Source organism: Etheostoma spectabile, chromosome 4 (genome assembly GCF_008692095.1).
Source record: "Etheostoma spectabile isolate EspeVRDwgs_2016 chromosome 4, UIUC_Espe_1.0, whole genome shotgun sequence".
Taxonomy (NCBI): domain Eukaryota; kingdom Metazoa; phylum Chordata; class Actinopteri; order Perciformes; family Percidae; genus Etheostoma; species Etheostoma spectabile.
Genome location: NC_045736.1, coordinates 30,900,769 through 30,918,083, shown reverse-complemented (window position 1 = coordinate 30,918,083; position 17,315 = coordinate 30,900,769). Strand labels below are relative to the sequence as shown.

Genomic DNA, 17,315 nt, shown 5'->3' with positions numbered 1-17,315 from the left:
CTGTGCACTGAATAAAAGTATGAACTGAATAAACGTCGTGTTTATTAGCAGTAACAGTGGGGATGTAATAGGAGTGGGTCAGGGGGAGTGTGGGTTCAGGGGCCTCAGATAATAAGAAATCCAGTCATTTCTCAGGGAACACGGCGGGCAGCAGCTGACATCTGGCACAGAGCAAATAGAAATGTGAAAAGGGATTTTTATCAGGTCGTTTCACAAGACGGTCCTCTGCTTGGGTTTTTTGCCTTTAAAGTTTGACTTTTTACATCCAATTCGATTTCAATTCATTTTATTTATATAGCGCCAAATCACAACAACAGTTACATCACAGCGCTTTTCATAAAAGAGCAGGTCTAGACGATATTCTAGATGTTATTTACAGAAACCCAACAGTTCCCACCAAGAGCAAGCACTAGGCCACAGGAGGCAAGGAAAAACCTCCTTTAAGAGGCAGAAACCTGGAGCAGAATCATGGCTCAGGGGGGTTCATCTGCCTTGACCAGTTGGGGGTGAGAGGAAGAGAGAGAGAGAGAGAGACAGACAGACAGAGAGAGAGACATGGAGAATTGTAGCAGAGGGTAGGAACATGGAGGTAGCAGGTGACATCCAAAAAATCATTTTTAGCAAAATATCCAAATTTTCTTGCGGGGACCTGGACTTCACAGAACATTGCAGCATTTTGTTTTGTCTGAAAAAACACTTGCACAATCTAGTGCTCTTGAAATCAACTTTCTGAGATGTTTTCTCACGATTTACAAATTCTTAAACAAAATGAATTCTTATTTGTCACATAGACAAAGTCGTGGTATTAAATTACTGCATTTGAACCCATTCTAAGGATCAGGAGCAGTGGACAGCTATACATACAGCATCTATGGAGTAACCGGAGGATTTCACATTATTAAACCAGGGGTCTTCAATGTTATTTTAAACCAAGGACCCCTTAACTGAAAGAGAGCTGGATCAAGGACCCCCTACTTCATATATTGTATGGAATTAAGTTGCATAATAAACTGGGCCTTCAATAACTTTCAGGGCAGCCTGAAGCCTTTATACACATTTTTTTTAGCTTAGAATCCTAAGCTATTCAAATAGCCTAATAATTGTCGGCCTGATTTTATAAATCATGTTTTAATGTTAAACATACATCGGTAGATGTTAAACATGCATGTGGCACACATCTGTAGATGGCTTTAGTGACTGCCTTGACTATAGGCCAGTAAACAGTGGGGGTTCATATTTGCAAATAATATGCTGGATTCATGTTAAGACTTTTAAAAAATTGTCAAAAATTAACAATAAGTTGGACTCTGAGGACCCCCAAGGGGTCCCAGTCCCGTTGTCGAAGATCCCTGGATTAAAGGATAGGTTCAGTCAGTCTTTTTCCATTTTTAGGCCTTTATTTGACAGGACAGGGGAGAGAGAGGGGGAACGACATGCAGCAAAGGGCTGCAGGTTGGATTCAAACCCGCAGCCGCTGCGGTAAGGTCTGAGCCTCGGTACATGAGGCGCACGCTCATCTAGGTGAGCTAACAATAACATAAAATAATAATAAGCTATCCTTTATTAGTACCACAAGGGGACATTACAATTTACACTGTGTTGTTATTGCACACAGGCCTGAATTACACACACGCTCAGTACCTGTTCATGCACTAAATGAAGAGATGTCAGAGGGGGGGGGCTGCCCATGGAAAGGCGCCCCGAGCAGTTGGGGGTTCGGTGCCTTGCTCAAGAGCACCTTGGCAGTGCCCAGGAGGTGAACCGGCACCTCTCAAGCTACCAGTCCACCACCATACTCTGGTCCATATGGGGACTTGAACCAGCAACCCTTTGGTTTCCAACCCAACTCCCTACAACTGAGTTACTACCACCCCATACCAGCTAGAACAGTGCCCTAGTCTTTTTCTATTTTAATACAATATTCACACACCCATATGTAAATTGAAATAGTTTACTGTCCATACTGACTGTGAGCCAATTCCTTCCTGTAAGAGATCGGGGGGGGTGGGGCAAAATCCACACCTCAGTTTCAACCAAAACTGATATGAAGCTTCAGCAAAGTTAGTCGTTTTAATACAAAATCCCCCCTTTGCAGTACTTCCGTTTTTGCAAAGAAACCGTGCTGGGAATACATCTCGGTGTAGGTCATCTAGGTATGGTGGCCCAGTGGGTAGCACTGTGGCAAGGAGGTTCTGGGATCGAATCCAGGTCTTTCTGGGTCCTTTCTGTGTCGAGTTTGTATGTTCCCCCCATGTTTGAGTGGAATTCCACTGGGTGCTCCAGTTCCCCCCACCATCAAAAAACATGTGTCTCCAGTCAGTGATCAAGGCACTGGGTCAGATTGGGGTGTTGGTCCCCGGGCTGGAAATGGCGGCCCACTGCTCCCCTGAAGTATGGGTTAAGATAAATAGAGAGATATTTATTGATCCCCAAAAATGGGAAATGATGGTGTTACAGCAGCAAAATCAGTCACACAGCACAGAATTTGAATATAAATGAAATACTAGGATACAATATATGGTACACGCATACAATATACATGAAATATACATAAAATACAATAAAATATAAGAACAAATATTTGAATATATACAGGATGGGAATACAAAATGTCCAACTGCTTAAATAGTATGCTAAGATCAGAGAGTGAATGTGTGTGTATGTAACACTAAAGTACCTCTAACATGTTCTTTAATCAAAAACTGACTCAGTCCTAATTCGCGCGTGTGTGTGTGTGTGTGTGTGTGTGTGTGTGTGTGTGTGTGTGTGTGTGTGTGTGTGTGTGTGTGTGTGTGTGTGTGTGTGTGTGTGTGTGTGTGTGTGTGTGTGTGTGTGTGTGTGTGTGTGTGTTGCAGGCAAGTCAGTGGGAATAGTGACAACGACCCGAGTCAACCATGCCACGCCCAGCGCTGCTTACGCCCACAGCGTGGACCGAGACTGGTACTCGGACAACGAGATGCCAGAGGACGCTCTGAAGGACGGCTGCAAGGACATCGCCAGGCAACTCTTTGAAAACATCCCTAACATTGATGTGAGTCAAAAGCATAAATTCTAATACACAACGTATTATAAAGTATACATCACTAGAAAACTCTGAGTTTCAGGTGGTCATTGTAGTGCAGGGATCTTCAACAGGGGGTCCCAGACCCCTTGGAGGTCCTCACAGTCAATGCAAGTGGGCCTCCAAATTATTGATAAATTGTTTTGAAAAAGTCTTAACATGAATCCAATTTACTGGCCTATAGTCAAGGCAGTCACTAAGGCCATCTACAGATGTATGTCTAACATTAAAACATGATATATAAAATCATGCCAACAATTATTAGGCTATGTATGTATAAAGGCTTTAGGCCGCCCTAAAAGTTATTGAAGGCCCAGTTTAAAATGCAACTTAATTTAATACAGTATATGTGGTAGGGGGTCCTTGATCCAGCTCTCTTTCCAAGTCAAAGTCAAAGTACTTTCATTGGTCTCCCTAAGGAGAAATTTGTTTTGGACATTGAGTAACTTACTTAGCTGCGAAAGTTAAAGACAACGACAAGCACAGGGTTAACCCTTGTAATGTATTCGGGTCAAATTGACCCATTTAAAATTTTTACAAGAAGAAAAAAATGGTACGGGTTACATTATTTCTACCTGAAAATCAACGACCTTTTCCTTATTTTCCTTTGATATGACCACTTATGTTTTTTCCATAGTGGATTTTTAACATGAATTATAACCTTATGACAAAAAAACAAACCCCACTTCCATGTTTAATAGTGTGCTAGTAGAGACTGATTGCATTCCCTAAACATATGTTATTTCAATTGTTTGAAATTGAGATAAAGACAATATTTGTTAAAAGATTATGAAGTAAAACTTTATTTCCGAATTGTTTTTAAAACCCCAAATAAGTCACGGGTCACGAGAGGGTCTCGAAAGTGAAGACAATACAAGGGTTAAAAACTATTAAAAGACAAACATACAGTCAACATATGGGCGACTCGAGGGCCTGTGCAAATTGCAGATTTACGATTTTCTATACTAAAATAAGGTAAGGGCCATACTTCAAAACAAGAAAAAACTAAAAAGAATTTTTTTCATCCTTTTCATCCATCACAGTCACAGATATACATAAAAAAAATCATAGTCATACATTCATGGCTGCTCATTAATGAGCTTTACTGCGAGAGGGACAAATGAGTGCTTATATCTATTATACTTACACAAAGGAACCCTGCACCTCTTTCCTGAGTTCAACAGGTCAAACTGTGAAAACAAAACAAAACATGAGTTATCAGACAGAATGGTCTTAGCCGGCCTGATTGTTGCCTGTTCAAAAAGCTCCTGCGGGTTGAGAAGTGCAGGTGTTCCCATAATTTGACCTGCAGATCAAAAATCTGGGTTTTAGATTTCACTGTCAAATTCCAGTTAAGGGGTCCTTGGCTTAAAAAACATTGAAGACCCTGAAGACTTCTGTCACCTGAAAAACTGGACTTGTCAAATAGTGTAACATTTCATAAAAAAAGCCTATATTCGAGACATCTTTAAATGGTTCTTTTTCAAAAAACCAATCAGATTGAAACATTTAACTTTAAGATGGAGACCCTATTTACAACATGGCCTAATTCATTAGCTTAATTCCGTAGCTAACAGCTAATAAAATCTGCTAATGACGGTTGTCATTTCAGCAGTAACAGTAAAACCGCTATGACTAAGATTGTAATTTCTTTTCTTCTGTTCTTGTGGCTTTCTAGGTGATTTTGGGCGGAGGCAGGAAGTACATGTTCCCAAAGAACATGTCGGATGTAGAGTACCCCGACGTCCCCAAGCACAGCGGCACGCGGAAAGACGGCAGAAACCTGGTGCAGGAGTGGACCGACCGAGTGAAGGACAAAGTACATGTCTCCCTTTGCTCCTCTCGTTTCTCTGCTCCCTCTTTTATCTTCCCAATTACCTTTTCCAAATTTCAAAGTAACTGCAGTGCCACCAATCACACTAGCGCTGTACATTTGTGTCTTTGTGCAGAAAGGCCATTATGTATGGAACAAGAAGCAGCTCTTATCACTGAACCCTAACAGCGTGGATTACCTACTGGGTGAGTTTTCAGTCTCAGTGTCATTATGAAACTCCCATTGAAGTGTAAATGAAGAGCCACTCGTGTGTGCATGTGCTGTTGATTTATGTTTTGCGTGTAATACGCAATTTCTCTTCATGAACCCTGCCTTATCCAAGGAAAACTTAATTGTGGTCGTAGTTGAATGCTGTGTTAATGGGAAGTCTTTTGATCCCTCAAAGCAAAGACTTTGAAGTGCTCTTTAGATGTGTTTTTCCACTCTGCTTCTTCCCTTTTTCAGCTGTTCATCCTTTGAACTAAAAGTTGTCCTTAGCACAGTTTGTAAGTAGTTAACTTGAATACTTTTTAAAAAAACGTATTCTCATTAAAAGCAACAAGAGACACATTTTTTTGCCACAATATTTTTCAAAAATCACCCACTGGCCACCCTTGCTATGTAGTTTTTCATTTCTTTTTTTCAATTTCCACAAACCCTGCATCCTTGATTCCAATTTCACGCCAAGGACTGAATGTAAAATTGAAGTAATAATAATAGTGATAACAAAGTAATAATTCAATCTACACAGTTCTATAAAAGAAGGAAATACTTCTCCATTCCTGGTTACTTTTGCGAAGTTTCCCAATGAACAACATCAGATTTTTACCCCTTGAAGATACATTACGGCACCCGTTTGTCATTAGAGATGTTCCCATACCAAAACCAGTATCAGTATCACCTCCGATACTGCCTAAAACACTGGTATTGGTATGTACTGCAGTTTATGCACTGATTCTGAGGAAACTACTAGAACTGTTGGGTCCTTGTAAATTCTGGAGTGTGGTCTAGACCTACTCCATCTGTAAAGTGTCTCGAGATAACTCTCGTTATGAATTGATACTATAAATAAAATTGAATTGAAATCCGATGCAACATAAGCCCTAAAGAAAATCTACGTTAAAGTAGTTTATTTATATTCTTTTCCTATTATAACTGACTTTGTTCATGTTTCACAAAGAGTTTAACCTCAACCAGACAGACAACAAAGATAGAAATCATAACCCATCCATACAGGGATAGTAGTATTCACACTGGTATCGGATCAGTACAAGTTCAGGTATCAGAATTGGTATCGGGAAGCAAAAAAATGGTATCTGATCATCTCTTGTTGTTATCTAACACAACACAAGACAAAATAGAGCAAATAGAAATGTGAAAAGGGATTTTTATCAGGTGGTTTTACATGACTGTCCTCTGCTGTTTTTTTGCCTTTAACTTTTTATAACTTTAGTACTTAACTTCTTAATAGAGCATTCATGTCCGTTACATTCAAGCCATTGCCAGATGAGTTGCTAAATAAGCCTATTGGCTCCACACAACTCTTTGGATTTCTTAGTATGGCTGTATTTACAAAATGATGTAGATATGTGACTGTTTTAGTGAATCGAGTGACGATAAGGATCTCTTCTGAAGAGTCCATCATGCTTTTTAATCTTCTGTGTCCTCCTTGCTTACTACCAACTGCGTGGAGGAGGGATGGGGGTGTTGCGCAATCACGGAAGGCTTGTATCATGTGGAAGCGCTGACAGTTTTGTTGTCATTACTTAGAATTCCTCATAGGGAAGACAGAAAATACGCACTATAGCTTCAAGTTAACTCCCATTGAAGTGTAAATGAAGAGCCACATGTGGAAGCTCTTGCAGGCTTATTTTCTGTCATATTCCGTCTCTATTTGAAGCGTGCCTTCTTTTATTCCAGGTCTCTTTGAACCTGTGGATCTACCATACGACTTGGAGAGGAACAGTAACACGGATCCCTCGCTGACAGAGATGGTGGACGTGGCCATCAAGATCCTAAAGAAGAACCCCAGTGGGTTTTACCTGCTCGTTGAAGGCAAGTTTTGTGGCGTCCTCCACTTTTGATTTGGGACCGGTTTCACAATGATCTGTCAGGCTGGTCTGCTGATTCAAGTCTTTGTTTTTGTTAGAGAAATTACATATTTTATTAGTGAGTGTTATAAGGTAGGAAGGAGGACCCAAACGCGGAGTGGAGGGAAACTTTAAAAAGGTTTATTGGCTTTAGCCCAGCAAACTCAGGAGCAAAACAGGAGGGGTCCAACAATAATCCATATACCGGCACAGGGAAGGGCAAAAGTCCCAACTGCAAACAAAAACACACAAGGGAAACTCAAGGGGAACGCTGGAAGACAGACAGGATCACAGGTGTAAGAACTGGCAGGTCAACGGGCAAGACAAACAAACCAAAATGCTCTGACAAGAGACAAAGGGAACACACGGGTAAAATACAAGAGATGACGAGGTAATGGGGAACAGGTGAGATGTCAGGTGAATCACATTAGGGCGGGGTAGGACAATCAGACAGGCCCAAAGCAAAGCTGGACAAGACTAGACGAGACAGGAAACCATACTATCAAAACAAAACAGGAAGCAGAACAAACGGACACAGGAGAACACAAGACAGGACCAACAACACAAGACCGGGGAGGAAAACTGAAACAAACACAGGGAAGGCCAAATGGGAAAAATAACCCCAAACCACAACAAGTGAATGTCTCTTAAAGCGAGGAGGTCTTCTAATACCTTTAGTGTTGCGGCGCAATCCCTCCGGAAACTGCAGTAATCCGAAATCCTACATCCCTGGACATTTAAAAAAAACCTCCTGAAACACCACCTGTTCACCACAGCCTACAACCTCCTTTAGCTTTGCCACATTCTGTAAAGTGTCCTTGGGTTTCTTGAAAGGCACCAAATAAATTAAAGTTGTTATTATTATTATTATTATTAATACAGTTGCTACCCAACATTGTTAGTAGGATTCTTAACAAAATAGTTTATTCATTACTGCAATTTCCTAATTAAACTTCCTTCAAACCTTTAAATTACTTTCACAAGGTGCATGTTTTTAACTAATCTGTTGAATGCCGGCTTATTTGAGATCTAGTTTTAAATTTAAACAATTGTCCAATTTCTCTATAAAACTAATAAAACCAGATAGAATATAATAGAATATCTTTGTCATTGTAACAGATACAACAAAATTAAGAACAGCAGTCATGTGCCAAACTTCTATGAGGTTATAAATAAATACATAAACAAAGAATGTTACTACAGCATACATATTAATGCTAAAATACACACACCCATACAGGCGTCCACACTTAAAAATTGCATTTAGTCCTATTGACATAGATAAGTGGTGGGAACTACTTTAGCAGCATTATTCAATGCAATTATGGCTGTTGGATAAAAGCTGTTATGTAATCTGTTTGTTCTCGTTTTCATGGATCTGTATTGGGAGCTGTAAAGTTCTTCCTGAGAGAGGAAAGGGCAGCAAATGATTTTCTTAGCTGCCTTTGTGACCCCCTGGAGCTTTTTCCTCTGTGCCCGAGTGCAGCTTGAAAACCACACACAGAGACAGTATGACATGATGCTGCGATTGAGCAGCGAAAGGACACCAGCACTTTTTGGGGGATTTTGTTAGCACTTTATTTTATTAAGAAATCAGCAATTACAGTTGGTTTAAAAGCAGCTATTTTTTTAAAAATCTTTCTGCTAGTCCCGCTTTGCCAGACCTTCCTCCGCATTTAATCCATGCATCGTTCCAGGATGGGAGAAAATCGTGCTCTGGTTAATTGGCATTTCTTTAAACCAATCACACTCTCCATGGACGATGCTAAGCACCGGGCAGATCCACGGTGCCCCTGCAAAACAGCCTCTGGAAGGAGCTTGTTTTGGTGGAACATGTGTACGTTTAAAAGTTTTAGTCGTGTAACAGAAAACTCAGATTGGACAGATAGTCTAGCTAGCTGTCTGGATTTACCCTGCAGAGATCTGAGGACCAGGTAACCATAGTCCTCAGATTGGACAGATAGTCTAGCTAGCTGTCTGGATTTACCCTGCCGAGATCTGAGGACCAGGTAACCATAGTCCTCAGATTGGACAGATAGTCTAGCTAGCTGTCTGGATTTACCCTGCAGAGATCTGAGGACCAGGTAACCATAGTCCTCAGATTGGACAGATAGTGTGCTGAAAAACTGCCTGGGAGCTCCTCCCATTCAATCAGTGGTGAACCAGGTGAAACAAATCTTCCAGGCAATCTGGGTGAGCCAGTACCCGGCTCTGTTGTTGTATTCAAACCACAGTGGAAGGAGCATTGATAGCACTTACAAGACCAAGGAAAGTCATCTTTGTGAACAAGGTGATTGTGCAAGACCAAGCCCTCCACAAAACTGTGAAGGACAGCCGGTAAGCGCCATATTGGCCATTCAAGATGCTCTAGGAAAAGCACAGACTTTTACCTTTTGTTAACTTTGATAGGACTTTGTTGAAGTGGTACTTGCAACTTTAACTGCTTGGTTTTATCGAGTGGGGTATAAAGGAAAAGTAAGGAAGCCAAATCAATTGTTTGAGAAAGAACGTGATTGAAAGGGTTAAAGGTAATTTAAACGTTGTGGACATCTTAACAATACAAATAAAGGAATTTGGTTAAAGATACTTGGTTAAAAGACAAGAAAACATACAGTTTGAATTCTTCACTAGAACAATACAGCTTAACACTAATGATTAGGGATTAAGTTTGTAAATGAGTTTTGTACTAGTAAAGAATGTCTTGTATTGCATTCGGCTATGAATTTGGCTAAACATATACTGACTCTCATCATTTAATTTAAAAATGTTGGGTATTTATTTTGAGTACATTTGTTTAAGAATTTGTTTATCTGAGTTAAAGGTGAATAGTTTTGTTTATTTAATTTGGCTGTCAATTCAGATAATAATTTGTATTTGTCGTCTCTTTTTTTGAGGTTTTTCACCTGTTTACTGCCCACCAAGGAATGGTTAATAAAAGACAAACAACTGATCCCATGGCTGTTTATTGAGTGAAATCCAGTTAAAATCTTCATGTGGAGGGACTGTCCTTTTCAAGTGGGGAATTGCACAAGAAATACATCAGAACTTGACAGATAGTCTAGCTAGCAGTCTGGATTTACCCTGCAGAGATCTGAAGACCAGGTAACCATAGTCCTCAGATTGGACAGATAGTCTAGCTAGCTGTCTGGATTTACCCTGCAGAGATCTGAGGACCAGGTAACCATAGTCCTCAGATTGGACAGATAGTCTAGCTAGCTGTCTGGATTTACCCTGCAGAGATCTGAGGACCAGGTAACCATAGTCCTCAGAAATCCACCGGAGTTCGGAATTGCAACACAAAGAAAGCCCTACGTGACAGACATCTGGCTGAAAAGAGTGAAATCCGGCGGAATTTCCAGAAATGGAGCAATCCCGGAAGTGAAACTTCGTGGATATAAACTACCTTTCTTTTACAGCAGTTAAAATAATACAATGAAAACAATATAATATTCAGCAACATTTACATGAATAAGTAGGAAAAACATAAAAATTCATCAAAAACAAAGCAGCATGGGACTGGGTGTCAGGGAACAATGATATATAAAACATCATTTACCAACTAAGATAATCTTTTGTGGTTTAAACGAATCAGTTGCTTTTTATTCTAGAAAGTGTATATTGGATAAAGCATGATGCATTTCTTACAAAAAGGCTGTATTGGTCTGGTCTTGACATTGGAAGAAGAATAAGAAATCTGTGAATGGCCAATGTCAGCACAATATTTGCTTTAGGAAGGTTGTGTGTCCTTGGCTGAATCTGTTGAAAGACGCATGGTTACAGTCAAACACCTGCAAGTATGACAGGGATTGTTGGTCAGTATGTTTCAAACCGAGTGCCTGCTGGATTGTTAAATAACACATCTGAAAAGAAGGTGAAAGAACCTTGTGAGACTCTTCTGGTTGGTCCTAAAAATCATAAAAATACATTGAAAAATACATACATACTGTATGTTACTAAAAATACATTCTCACCTGGATTCAGTGTCTCTGAAATACAGTGGGCAAGTCAGAAACCTTTTTTTTTTTTTAAAACTGAGCTCAATTTCAAAAATCACCAATATCACCAAAACAGCATTTTATCAATTTGAAATATATATCGAAACTTAGAGCATTTATTTCTCAAAACATTCATCTCTACTGAGACAACTGTACACTATTTGCAGGATTATACAACCAAGCAGTAGGCCTGAGGTCCATCGTGTGCGTGTGTGTGTGTGTGTGTGTGTGTGTGTGTGTGTAATGTCTTGTTTGTTTTTGATTGTCTTGTGTATACTGTTTTTAATGTAAAGCACTTGGGGATTGTGTGTAATAAAAGGTGCTATACAAATAAAAGTGACATTTTTACGGCGGCATTATGGAGCCTTTCCGAATCCGACAATCTAACGAGCATAATGTTCAAGTGGAGATCAGGTTTATGGAGAGGAGACAGATGGCACGGTTTAAACTTGTCTCTCTCAAGCTGTCTTTTTTCAGTCTTTATGCAAATGCTTTAGCGCTTCTCGTGTGTACAATATGAGTGCCAAGCCATAAATACCTTTTGAGAAAAGACAATCTATGGTTGTGTTTGAACAACAACTCATACCCCCGGCATTGAAGTCACAGTGGATCAAGAGTTGGTATTTTTTGGGGAGTTTCCCTTTTTTATAGGGACAGTTGACAGACATGAAAGGGGGAGAGAGTTGGGGGGATGACACACAGCAAAGGGCTGCAGGTTAACTGCTGTAATGTGACGTTTTTAACAGAATATGTGGCCAGGGGTATTGTCCCCCCTCCTCAAAAGCTACAGACTCAGAAATGGCACATGCTAAGGAAGACTCATTGAGGGACTGGCTCTAGTGGCTGTAATTCTGCACCCAGGCTGAATTTTGAGAAAGAGACTTCAGATACAGTATTAGGGGACCATTAAGGTCTATATAAAAGAGACTTCAGATACAGTATTAGGGGACCACTAAGGTTATATAAAAGAGACTTCAGATACAGTATTAGGGGACCACTAAGGTCTATATAAAAGAGACTTCAGATACAGTATTAGGGGACCACTAAGGTCTTTATAAAAACATCCAAAGAACACCATGTCATGGGACTTTTACATGTTAGCAATATGGAGCTGTAGGACTGTTCACCTTCACCCACACCTGCTAGCTACCCACCAGTTAACAGTCAAGTGCAGTTCTATGTGATGGGAAGGGTTACCTAGTTGCCTAAAATCATATTTGACCGAATGCATTCATGTAACCACAGCAGAGCTAATTTTTACATTTAATAGAATAAGAAAAGAGAATTTGTACGCATATTCAACAAGATATAAATGTACAACTAACAGAGACACAGGATCAGAAATTGCACTGTGTCTTTAAGAGTCTAACAGGAAATACCTGTATCTGCCCCTCTTTCAGGAGGACGCATTGATCACGGACACCATGAAGGCAAAGCCAAGCAGGCTCTACATGAAGCTGTGGAAATGGACCGAGCCATTGGCCGGGCAGATCTCATGACCAGCCTCCATGATACACTCACTATAGTCACTGCTGATCATTCGCATGTGTTCAACTTCGGAGGCTACACAGCCAGAGGAAACACAATATTTGGTACTGTACTGTACATATATCTTAGTTGTACCACATGCAGTGCAGTGGTTGGGTTCTGTTGTGATGATGGGGTTTAATACATCCACAGGTCTGGCCCCAATGTTGAGCGATATTGACCAGAAGCCCTTCACCTCCATCATATATGGGAACGGACCAGGTTACAAACTTGTTAACGGCGTGAGGGAGAATGTCTCCACCGTTAACTACCGTAAGTAAAATCAAAAAGGAAAGATTACAAAAACTAAGCTTCCTTGAGTTTCTTGAATATATATATATATATATATACACACTGTACAATATCTACATTGATTTCTTTGTAAATGATACATTTTTCATTATTCCCCAAAAATAACCTTGTGATATTACAAGCTATTTTATTCATGTAAAAATACACCTACTGCAGAACAGTAGACATTTCTCCACCTGAGGTACCTGCATTAGAAAATAATACCGTTTTAGTAAAGAGGATGACTTATACACTGTAAATAATGTCTGTGAAATCTACAGTTATTTCCTATAGTAACACTACTGTATATGATTTTTACAGTAGAATGATGTAAAGTGTACATTACAACCTTGTCGCCTTGACAAAAATCACAGTAGTCTAAATATTACAGTTGAAATCACAGTAGTCCAAGCCAAATTACTGTAAACAAAAAACAAATCACAATATAGCCACTAAAGTACTGTAAATAGTACAGTAAACTACTGTATTTTTACTTTTTTATCTTATGTTGTGTTTAATTTTTTGTATAATACAGTGAATACATGAATACTGTAAATGGAAGTATGCTACCTTTACTGTAAAAATAATTCACAGTAACTTGTTGGACAATTGTCACCAGTACCAGTTACTGTAAATTTTAGGTTAAATTTGTTACAGTGTACACAAAACGACTTGCTACATGAGTTATTCAGTAATCTCAGATTAGTGCTGCATAACTAAGATTTTATTTCTTGCCAGTAAACATAACGGGGGTGGCAGTAGCTCAGTTCATAGGGATTTGGGTTGGGAACCGGAGAGTTGTTGGTTCAAGTCCCCGTATGGACCAAAGTACGGAGTGTGGCTCGGTAGCTGGAGAGATGCCACTTCACCTCCTGGGTACTGTCAGGTGACCTTGAGCAAGGCACCATACTCCTCCAACCACTCGGGGCGCTGATCCAGCTGGCAACCCCACCACTCTGACATCTCTCCATTTTGTGCATGAATAGGTCCTGAGCATGTGTGTATTTCAGGCCTGTGTGTAGAGATTAATAACAGTGTAAATTGTAATTTCCCCACTTGGGATCAATAAACAATTAACTTGTTACCCATTCCTTCCTCACTTTTGTTATTAATCTAGAATTTTTTACATCCACATTTGCTATCAGTATCTGACGAATCTCTGCTTATTACAACCACCTAAGGATCATTAAAATAACGTGAAACCATTGGCAGGACTTCATGTGTGTTCTTGTTTGTGAGATAAAACACACAACTCCATAGGGCTACCAGAGGGCAAAACCTCCACAGGAAACCTTAAACGCAGGGTGGACATTTTTCATGGTTTTTAAAAAAAAAACAATATTATGTTCCTAACTTTGTTCTGTGTCCCTGGCTTTCAGAGGATAACAACTACCAGGCCCAGGCCGCCGTGCCGCTGAGCATGGAGACTCACGGGGGAGAGGACGTGGCCGTGTTTGCGAAAGGTCCCCTGGCTCACTTGCTCCACGGTGTCCACGAGCAGAACTACATCCCCCACGTGATGGCGTACGCAGCCTGTATCGGCCAGAACAGGGACCACTGTATGTCACGCAGCGGGTCCGGAGACCTACGCCCCGTCCTCTCCAGCATCGCGGCCCTTCTCACATTCACCCGCCTTCTGTGCTGACCCTTCCCCCCCAATCCTGTTTATAACCCGTTTTAACCACTCATACATTTTAAGTTTTTATTTTCTTGTTTTACTCTATACTATTTCATCATGGGACCACTTTTAGGGCTTGTTTTGTGTTATGATAATTAGTTGACAGAAGCATATACGGATGTCAGTTTTAGGCTGTTCAGGCAAATATGTAAACACTACAAAACTAATCAGACACCCCCGATGCACTGAAATGAAAAGAGGTGTTGCGAAGATCACACAATCACAGTTGGGATTTGTATTTAAGGGTTTTTAGGACGCATTAAGCCTCATTGTTAAATGTAAACCCTTTAGGTTTGAATAGTTAGATTGGATTTGAATACGTTTCATATTTTTTTAAATGTGCAGTTAACATAATCTACCTCATAAGCTTGCAAAAGATCTCTCATGTAAGTATTGTGCGTCGAGGAGGTCATATCGAGGGACGAAATCTTTGCCGAAACCAGAGGTAACTGAATGTATAATTGACTAAAGAGTAAATGATATACATTTCTCGTTAGACATCTTGTGCATACTGGCAGAATGCACTGGAAAAAGCCCACCTAGCATTATTGTGTCCAATACCAGAAGTTGTTAACCTCTTAACCAATAAAAGAAATGTGTTCTGAACACCTTTTGTCAGTTTTGTGAACATTAACGGTTATGTTCTTGACATATTTTATTTAGGTTTCACAAATACTTCTGATACTTTTTCATTATTCTAAAATAGTACTTTGGGTGTTACATTTTTCTATTCAAAACTATTTGCACATGTGTGTGGTGAGTTGTGCAACTGTATCTCTGTGTGTGTGCGCATAATCAGATGTGTAAAGGTGTAAAAGAATCTCCGAATCGGTGTTGGATTTTGTAAATGTGTAGACAAATCTGTAAATGCGTACATGGAGATGCTCGGCTAATGAGTAAGTATGTTTGCTCCAAGAGCTGGAACCACAGACAAGTCCTCATTTACACCCTGGGCCTCTTTGTCTTTAACACGTGACTTCTGCTTTGACGGAGATTTGCAAATGTGTGTCTGTAGCGCTCTCCTCCCACTGGGCTTCAATAGCGATACAGCCTACACACCACCAGCCCGTGGTAGCAGGGATATTAAGCGGGATGTTGCTAGGGTGCATAGATATACAGTGGTGTGAAAAAGTGTTTGCCCCCTTCCTCATTTCTTGTTCCTTTGCATGTTTGTCACACTTAAGTGTTTCGGAACATCAAACCAATTTAACAATAGTCAAGGACAACACAAAATGCAATTTGTTAATGAAGGTGTATTATTAAAGGTGAAAAAAAACCAAACCATCATGGCCCTGTGTGAAAAAGTGATTGCCCCCTAAACCTAATAACTGGTGGGCCACCCTTAGCAGCAACAACTGCAACAAGCGTTGCGATAACATGCAATGAGGCTTTTACAGCGTCTGGAGGAATTTTGGCCCACTCATCTTTGCAGAATTGTCCTAATTCAGTTACATTAGAGGGTTTTCGAGCATGAACGGCCTTTTTAAGGTCAACCAAACATCTCAATAGGATTCAGGGGTCAGGACTTGTGCTAGGCCACCTCCAAAATCTTCATTTTGTTTTTCTTCAGCCATTCGGTGGTGGACTTCTGGTGTGTTTAGACATGTCTGCTGCAGAACCCAAGTTCGTTTCAGCTTGAGTACACAAACAGATGGTCGGACATTCTCCTTCAGGACTCTTGTAGACAGCGAATTCTAGTTCCTTTTATCACGGCAAGTCTTCCAGGTCCTGAAGCAGCAAAACAGCCCCAGCAATCACATACACCACCATATTTTACTGTTGGTATAATGTTCTTTTTATGAAATGCAGTGTTCCTTACGCCAGATATACTTGGACACACACCTTCCCAAGAGTTCACTTTTGTCTCATCGGTCCACAGAATGTTATCCATAAGTCTTGGGGATCAAAGATGTGTTGTGGAGAACTTGAGACGAGCTTTGATGTTCTTTTTGTTCAGCAGTGGTTTTCTCCTTGGAACTCTGCCATGCAGGCCATTTTGCCCAGTCTTTTCCTGATGGTGGAGGCATGAAGCTGACCTTAACTGAGGCAAGTGAGGCCTGCAGTTCTTTGGACGTGTGTGGGGTCTTTTGACCTTGGATGAGTCGTCGCTGCGCTTGGGTAATTTGGGCGGCGGCCACTCCTGGGAAGGTTCACCACTGTTCCATGTCTGCGCATTTGTGGATAATGGCTCTCATTGTGGTTCGCTGGATTCGAAAGCTTTGGAAAGGCTTTAACCTTTCCAGACTGATAGATCTCAATTACTTTCTTTCTCAATTGTTCCTGAATTTCTTTGGGTCTCTGCATGATGTGTGCTTTTAAGGATCTTCTGGTGGACCTTACTGTGTAAGCAGCTCCTATTTAAGTGAGCCTTGATTGTGAACAGGTGTGGCAATAATCAGGCCTGGGTGTGGCTGTAGAGAAATTGAACTCAGGTGTGGACAACCACAGTTATAGTATGTTTTACAAGGGGGGCAATCACATTTCACACAGGGCCATGATGGTTTGGATTTTTTTTCACCTTTTATAATAAACACCCTCATTTACAAATTGCATTTTGTGTTACTTGTGTTGTCCTTGACTATGTTTAAATTGGGTTGATGTTCCGAACACTTTAGTGTGACAAACATGCAAAGGAACAGGAAATGAGGAAGGGGGCAAACACTTTTTCACACCACTGTAGGCCTACGCTGCATTGTAAACCAGCTAGGTTTTATGTTTCTGTATATTGTCTGTTATATTCATGTAAGCTACACTGTTTAAAGTGACTTAATGGTAGGAGACTTCTCTTCTGTTACGGCCGGTTGTTACTAGTCGGCGTTCTCTCTTCTCTCTTTTTTTAATCACTACTTATAGAGCCTTG

General features: G+C 40.4%; 1 protein-coding gene across 2 annotated transcripts in view; it reads left to right on the top strand.

The window, feature by feature from the left end:
• The window catches only part of alpl (alkaline phosphatase, biomineralization associated), a 34,108-nt gene extending 19,686 nt beyond the window's left edge, over window positions 1–14,422 (top strand). For both annotated transcript variants that reach the window (XM_032513872.1, XM_032513873.1), the window contains exons 6-12: window positions 2,856–3,031; window positions 4,740–4,880; window positions 5,011–5,080; window positions 6,795–6,929; window positions 12,360–12,551; window positions 12,640–12,759; window positions 14,157–14,422. In XM_032513872.1, coding sequence (XP_032369763.1) covers window positions 2,856–3,031; window positions 4,740–4,880; window positions 5,011–5,080; window positions 6,795–6,929; window positions 12,360–12,551; window positions 12,640–12,759; window positions 14,157–14,422 — 1,100 coding nt within the window. The remainder of the gene's footprint in view (window positions 1–2,855; window positions 3,032–4,739; window positions 4,881–5,010; window positions 5,081–6,794; window positions 6,930–12,359; window positions 12,552–12,639; window positions 12,760–14,156) is intronic.
• Window positions 14,423–17,315: the final 2,893 nt, after the last annotated feature.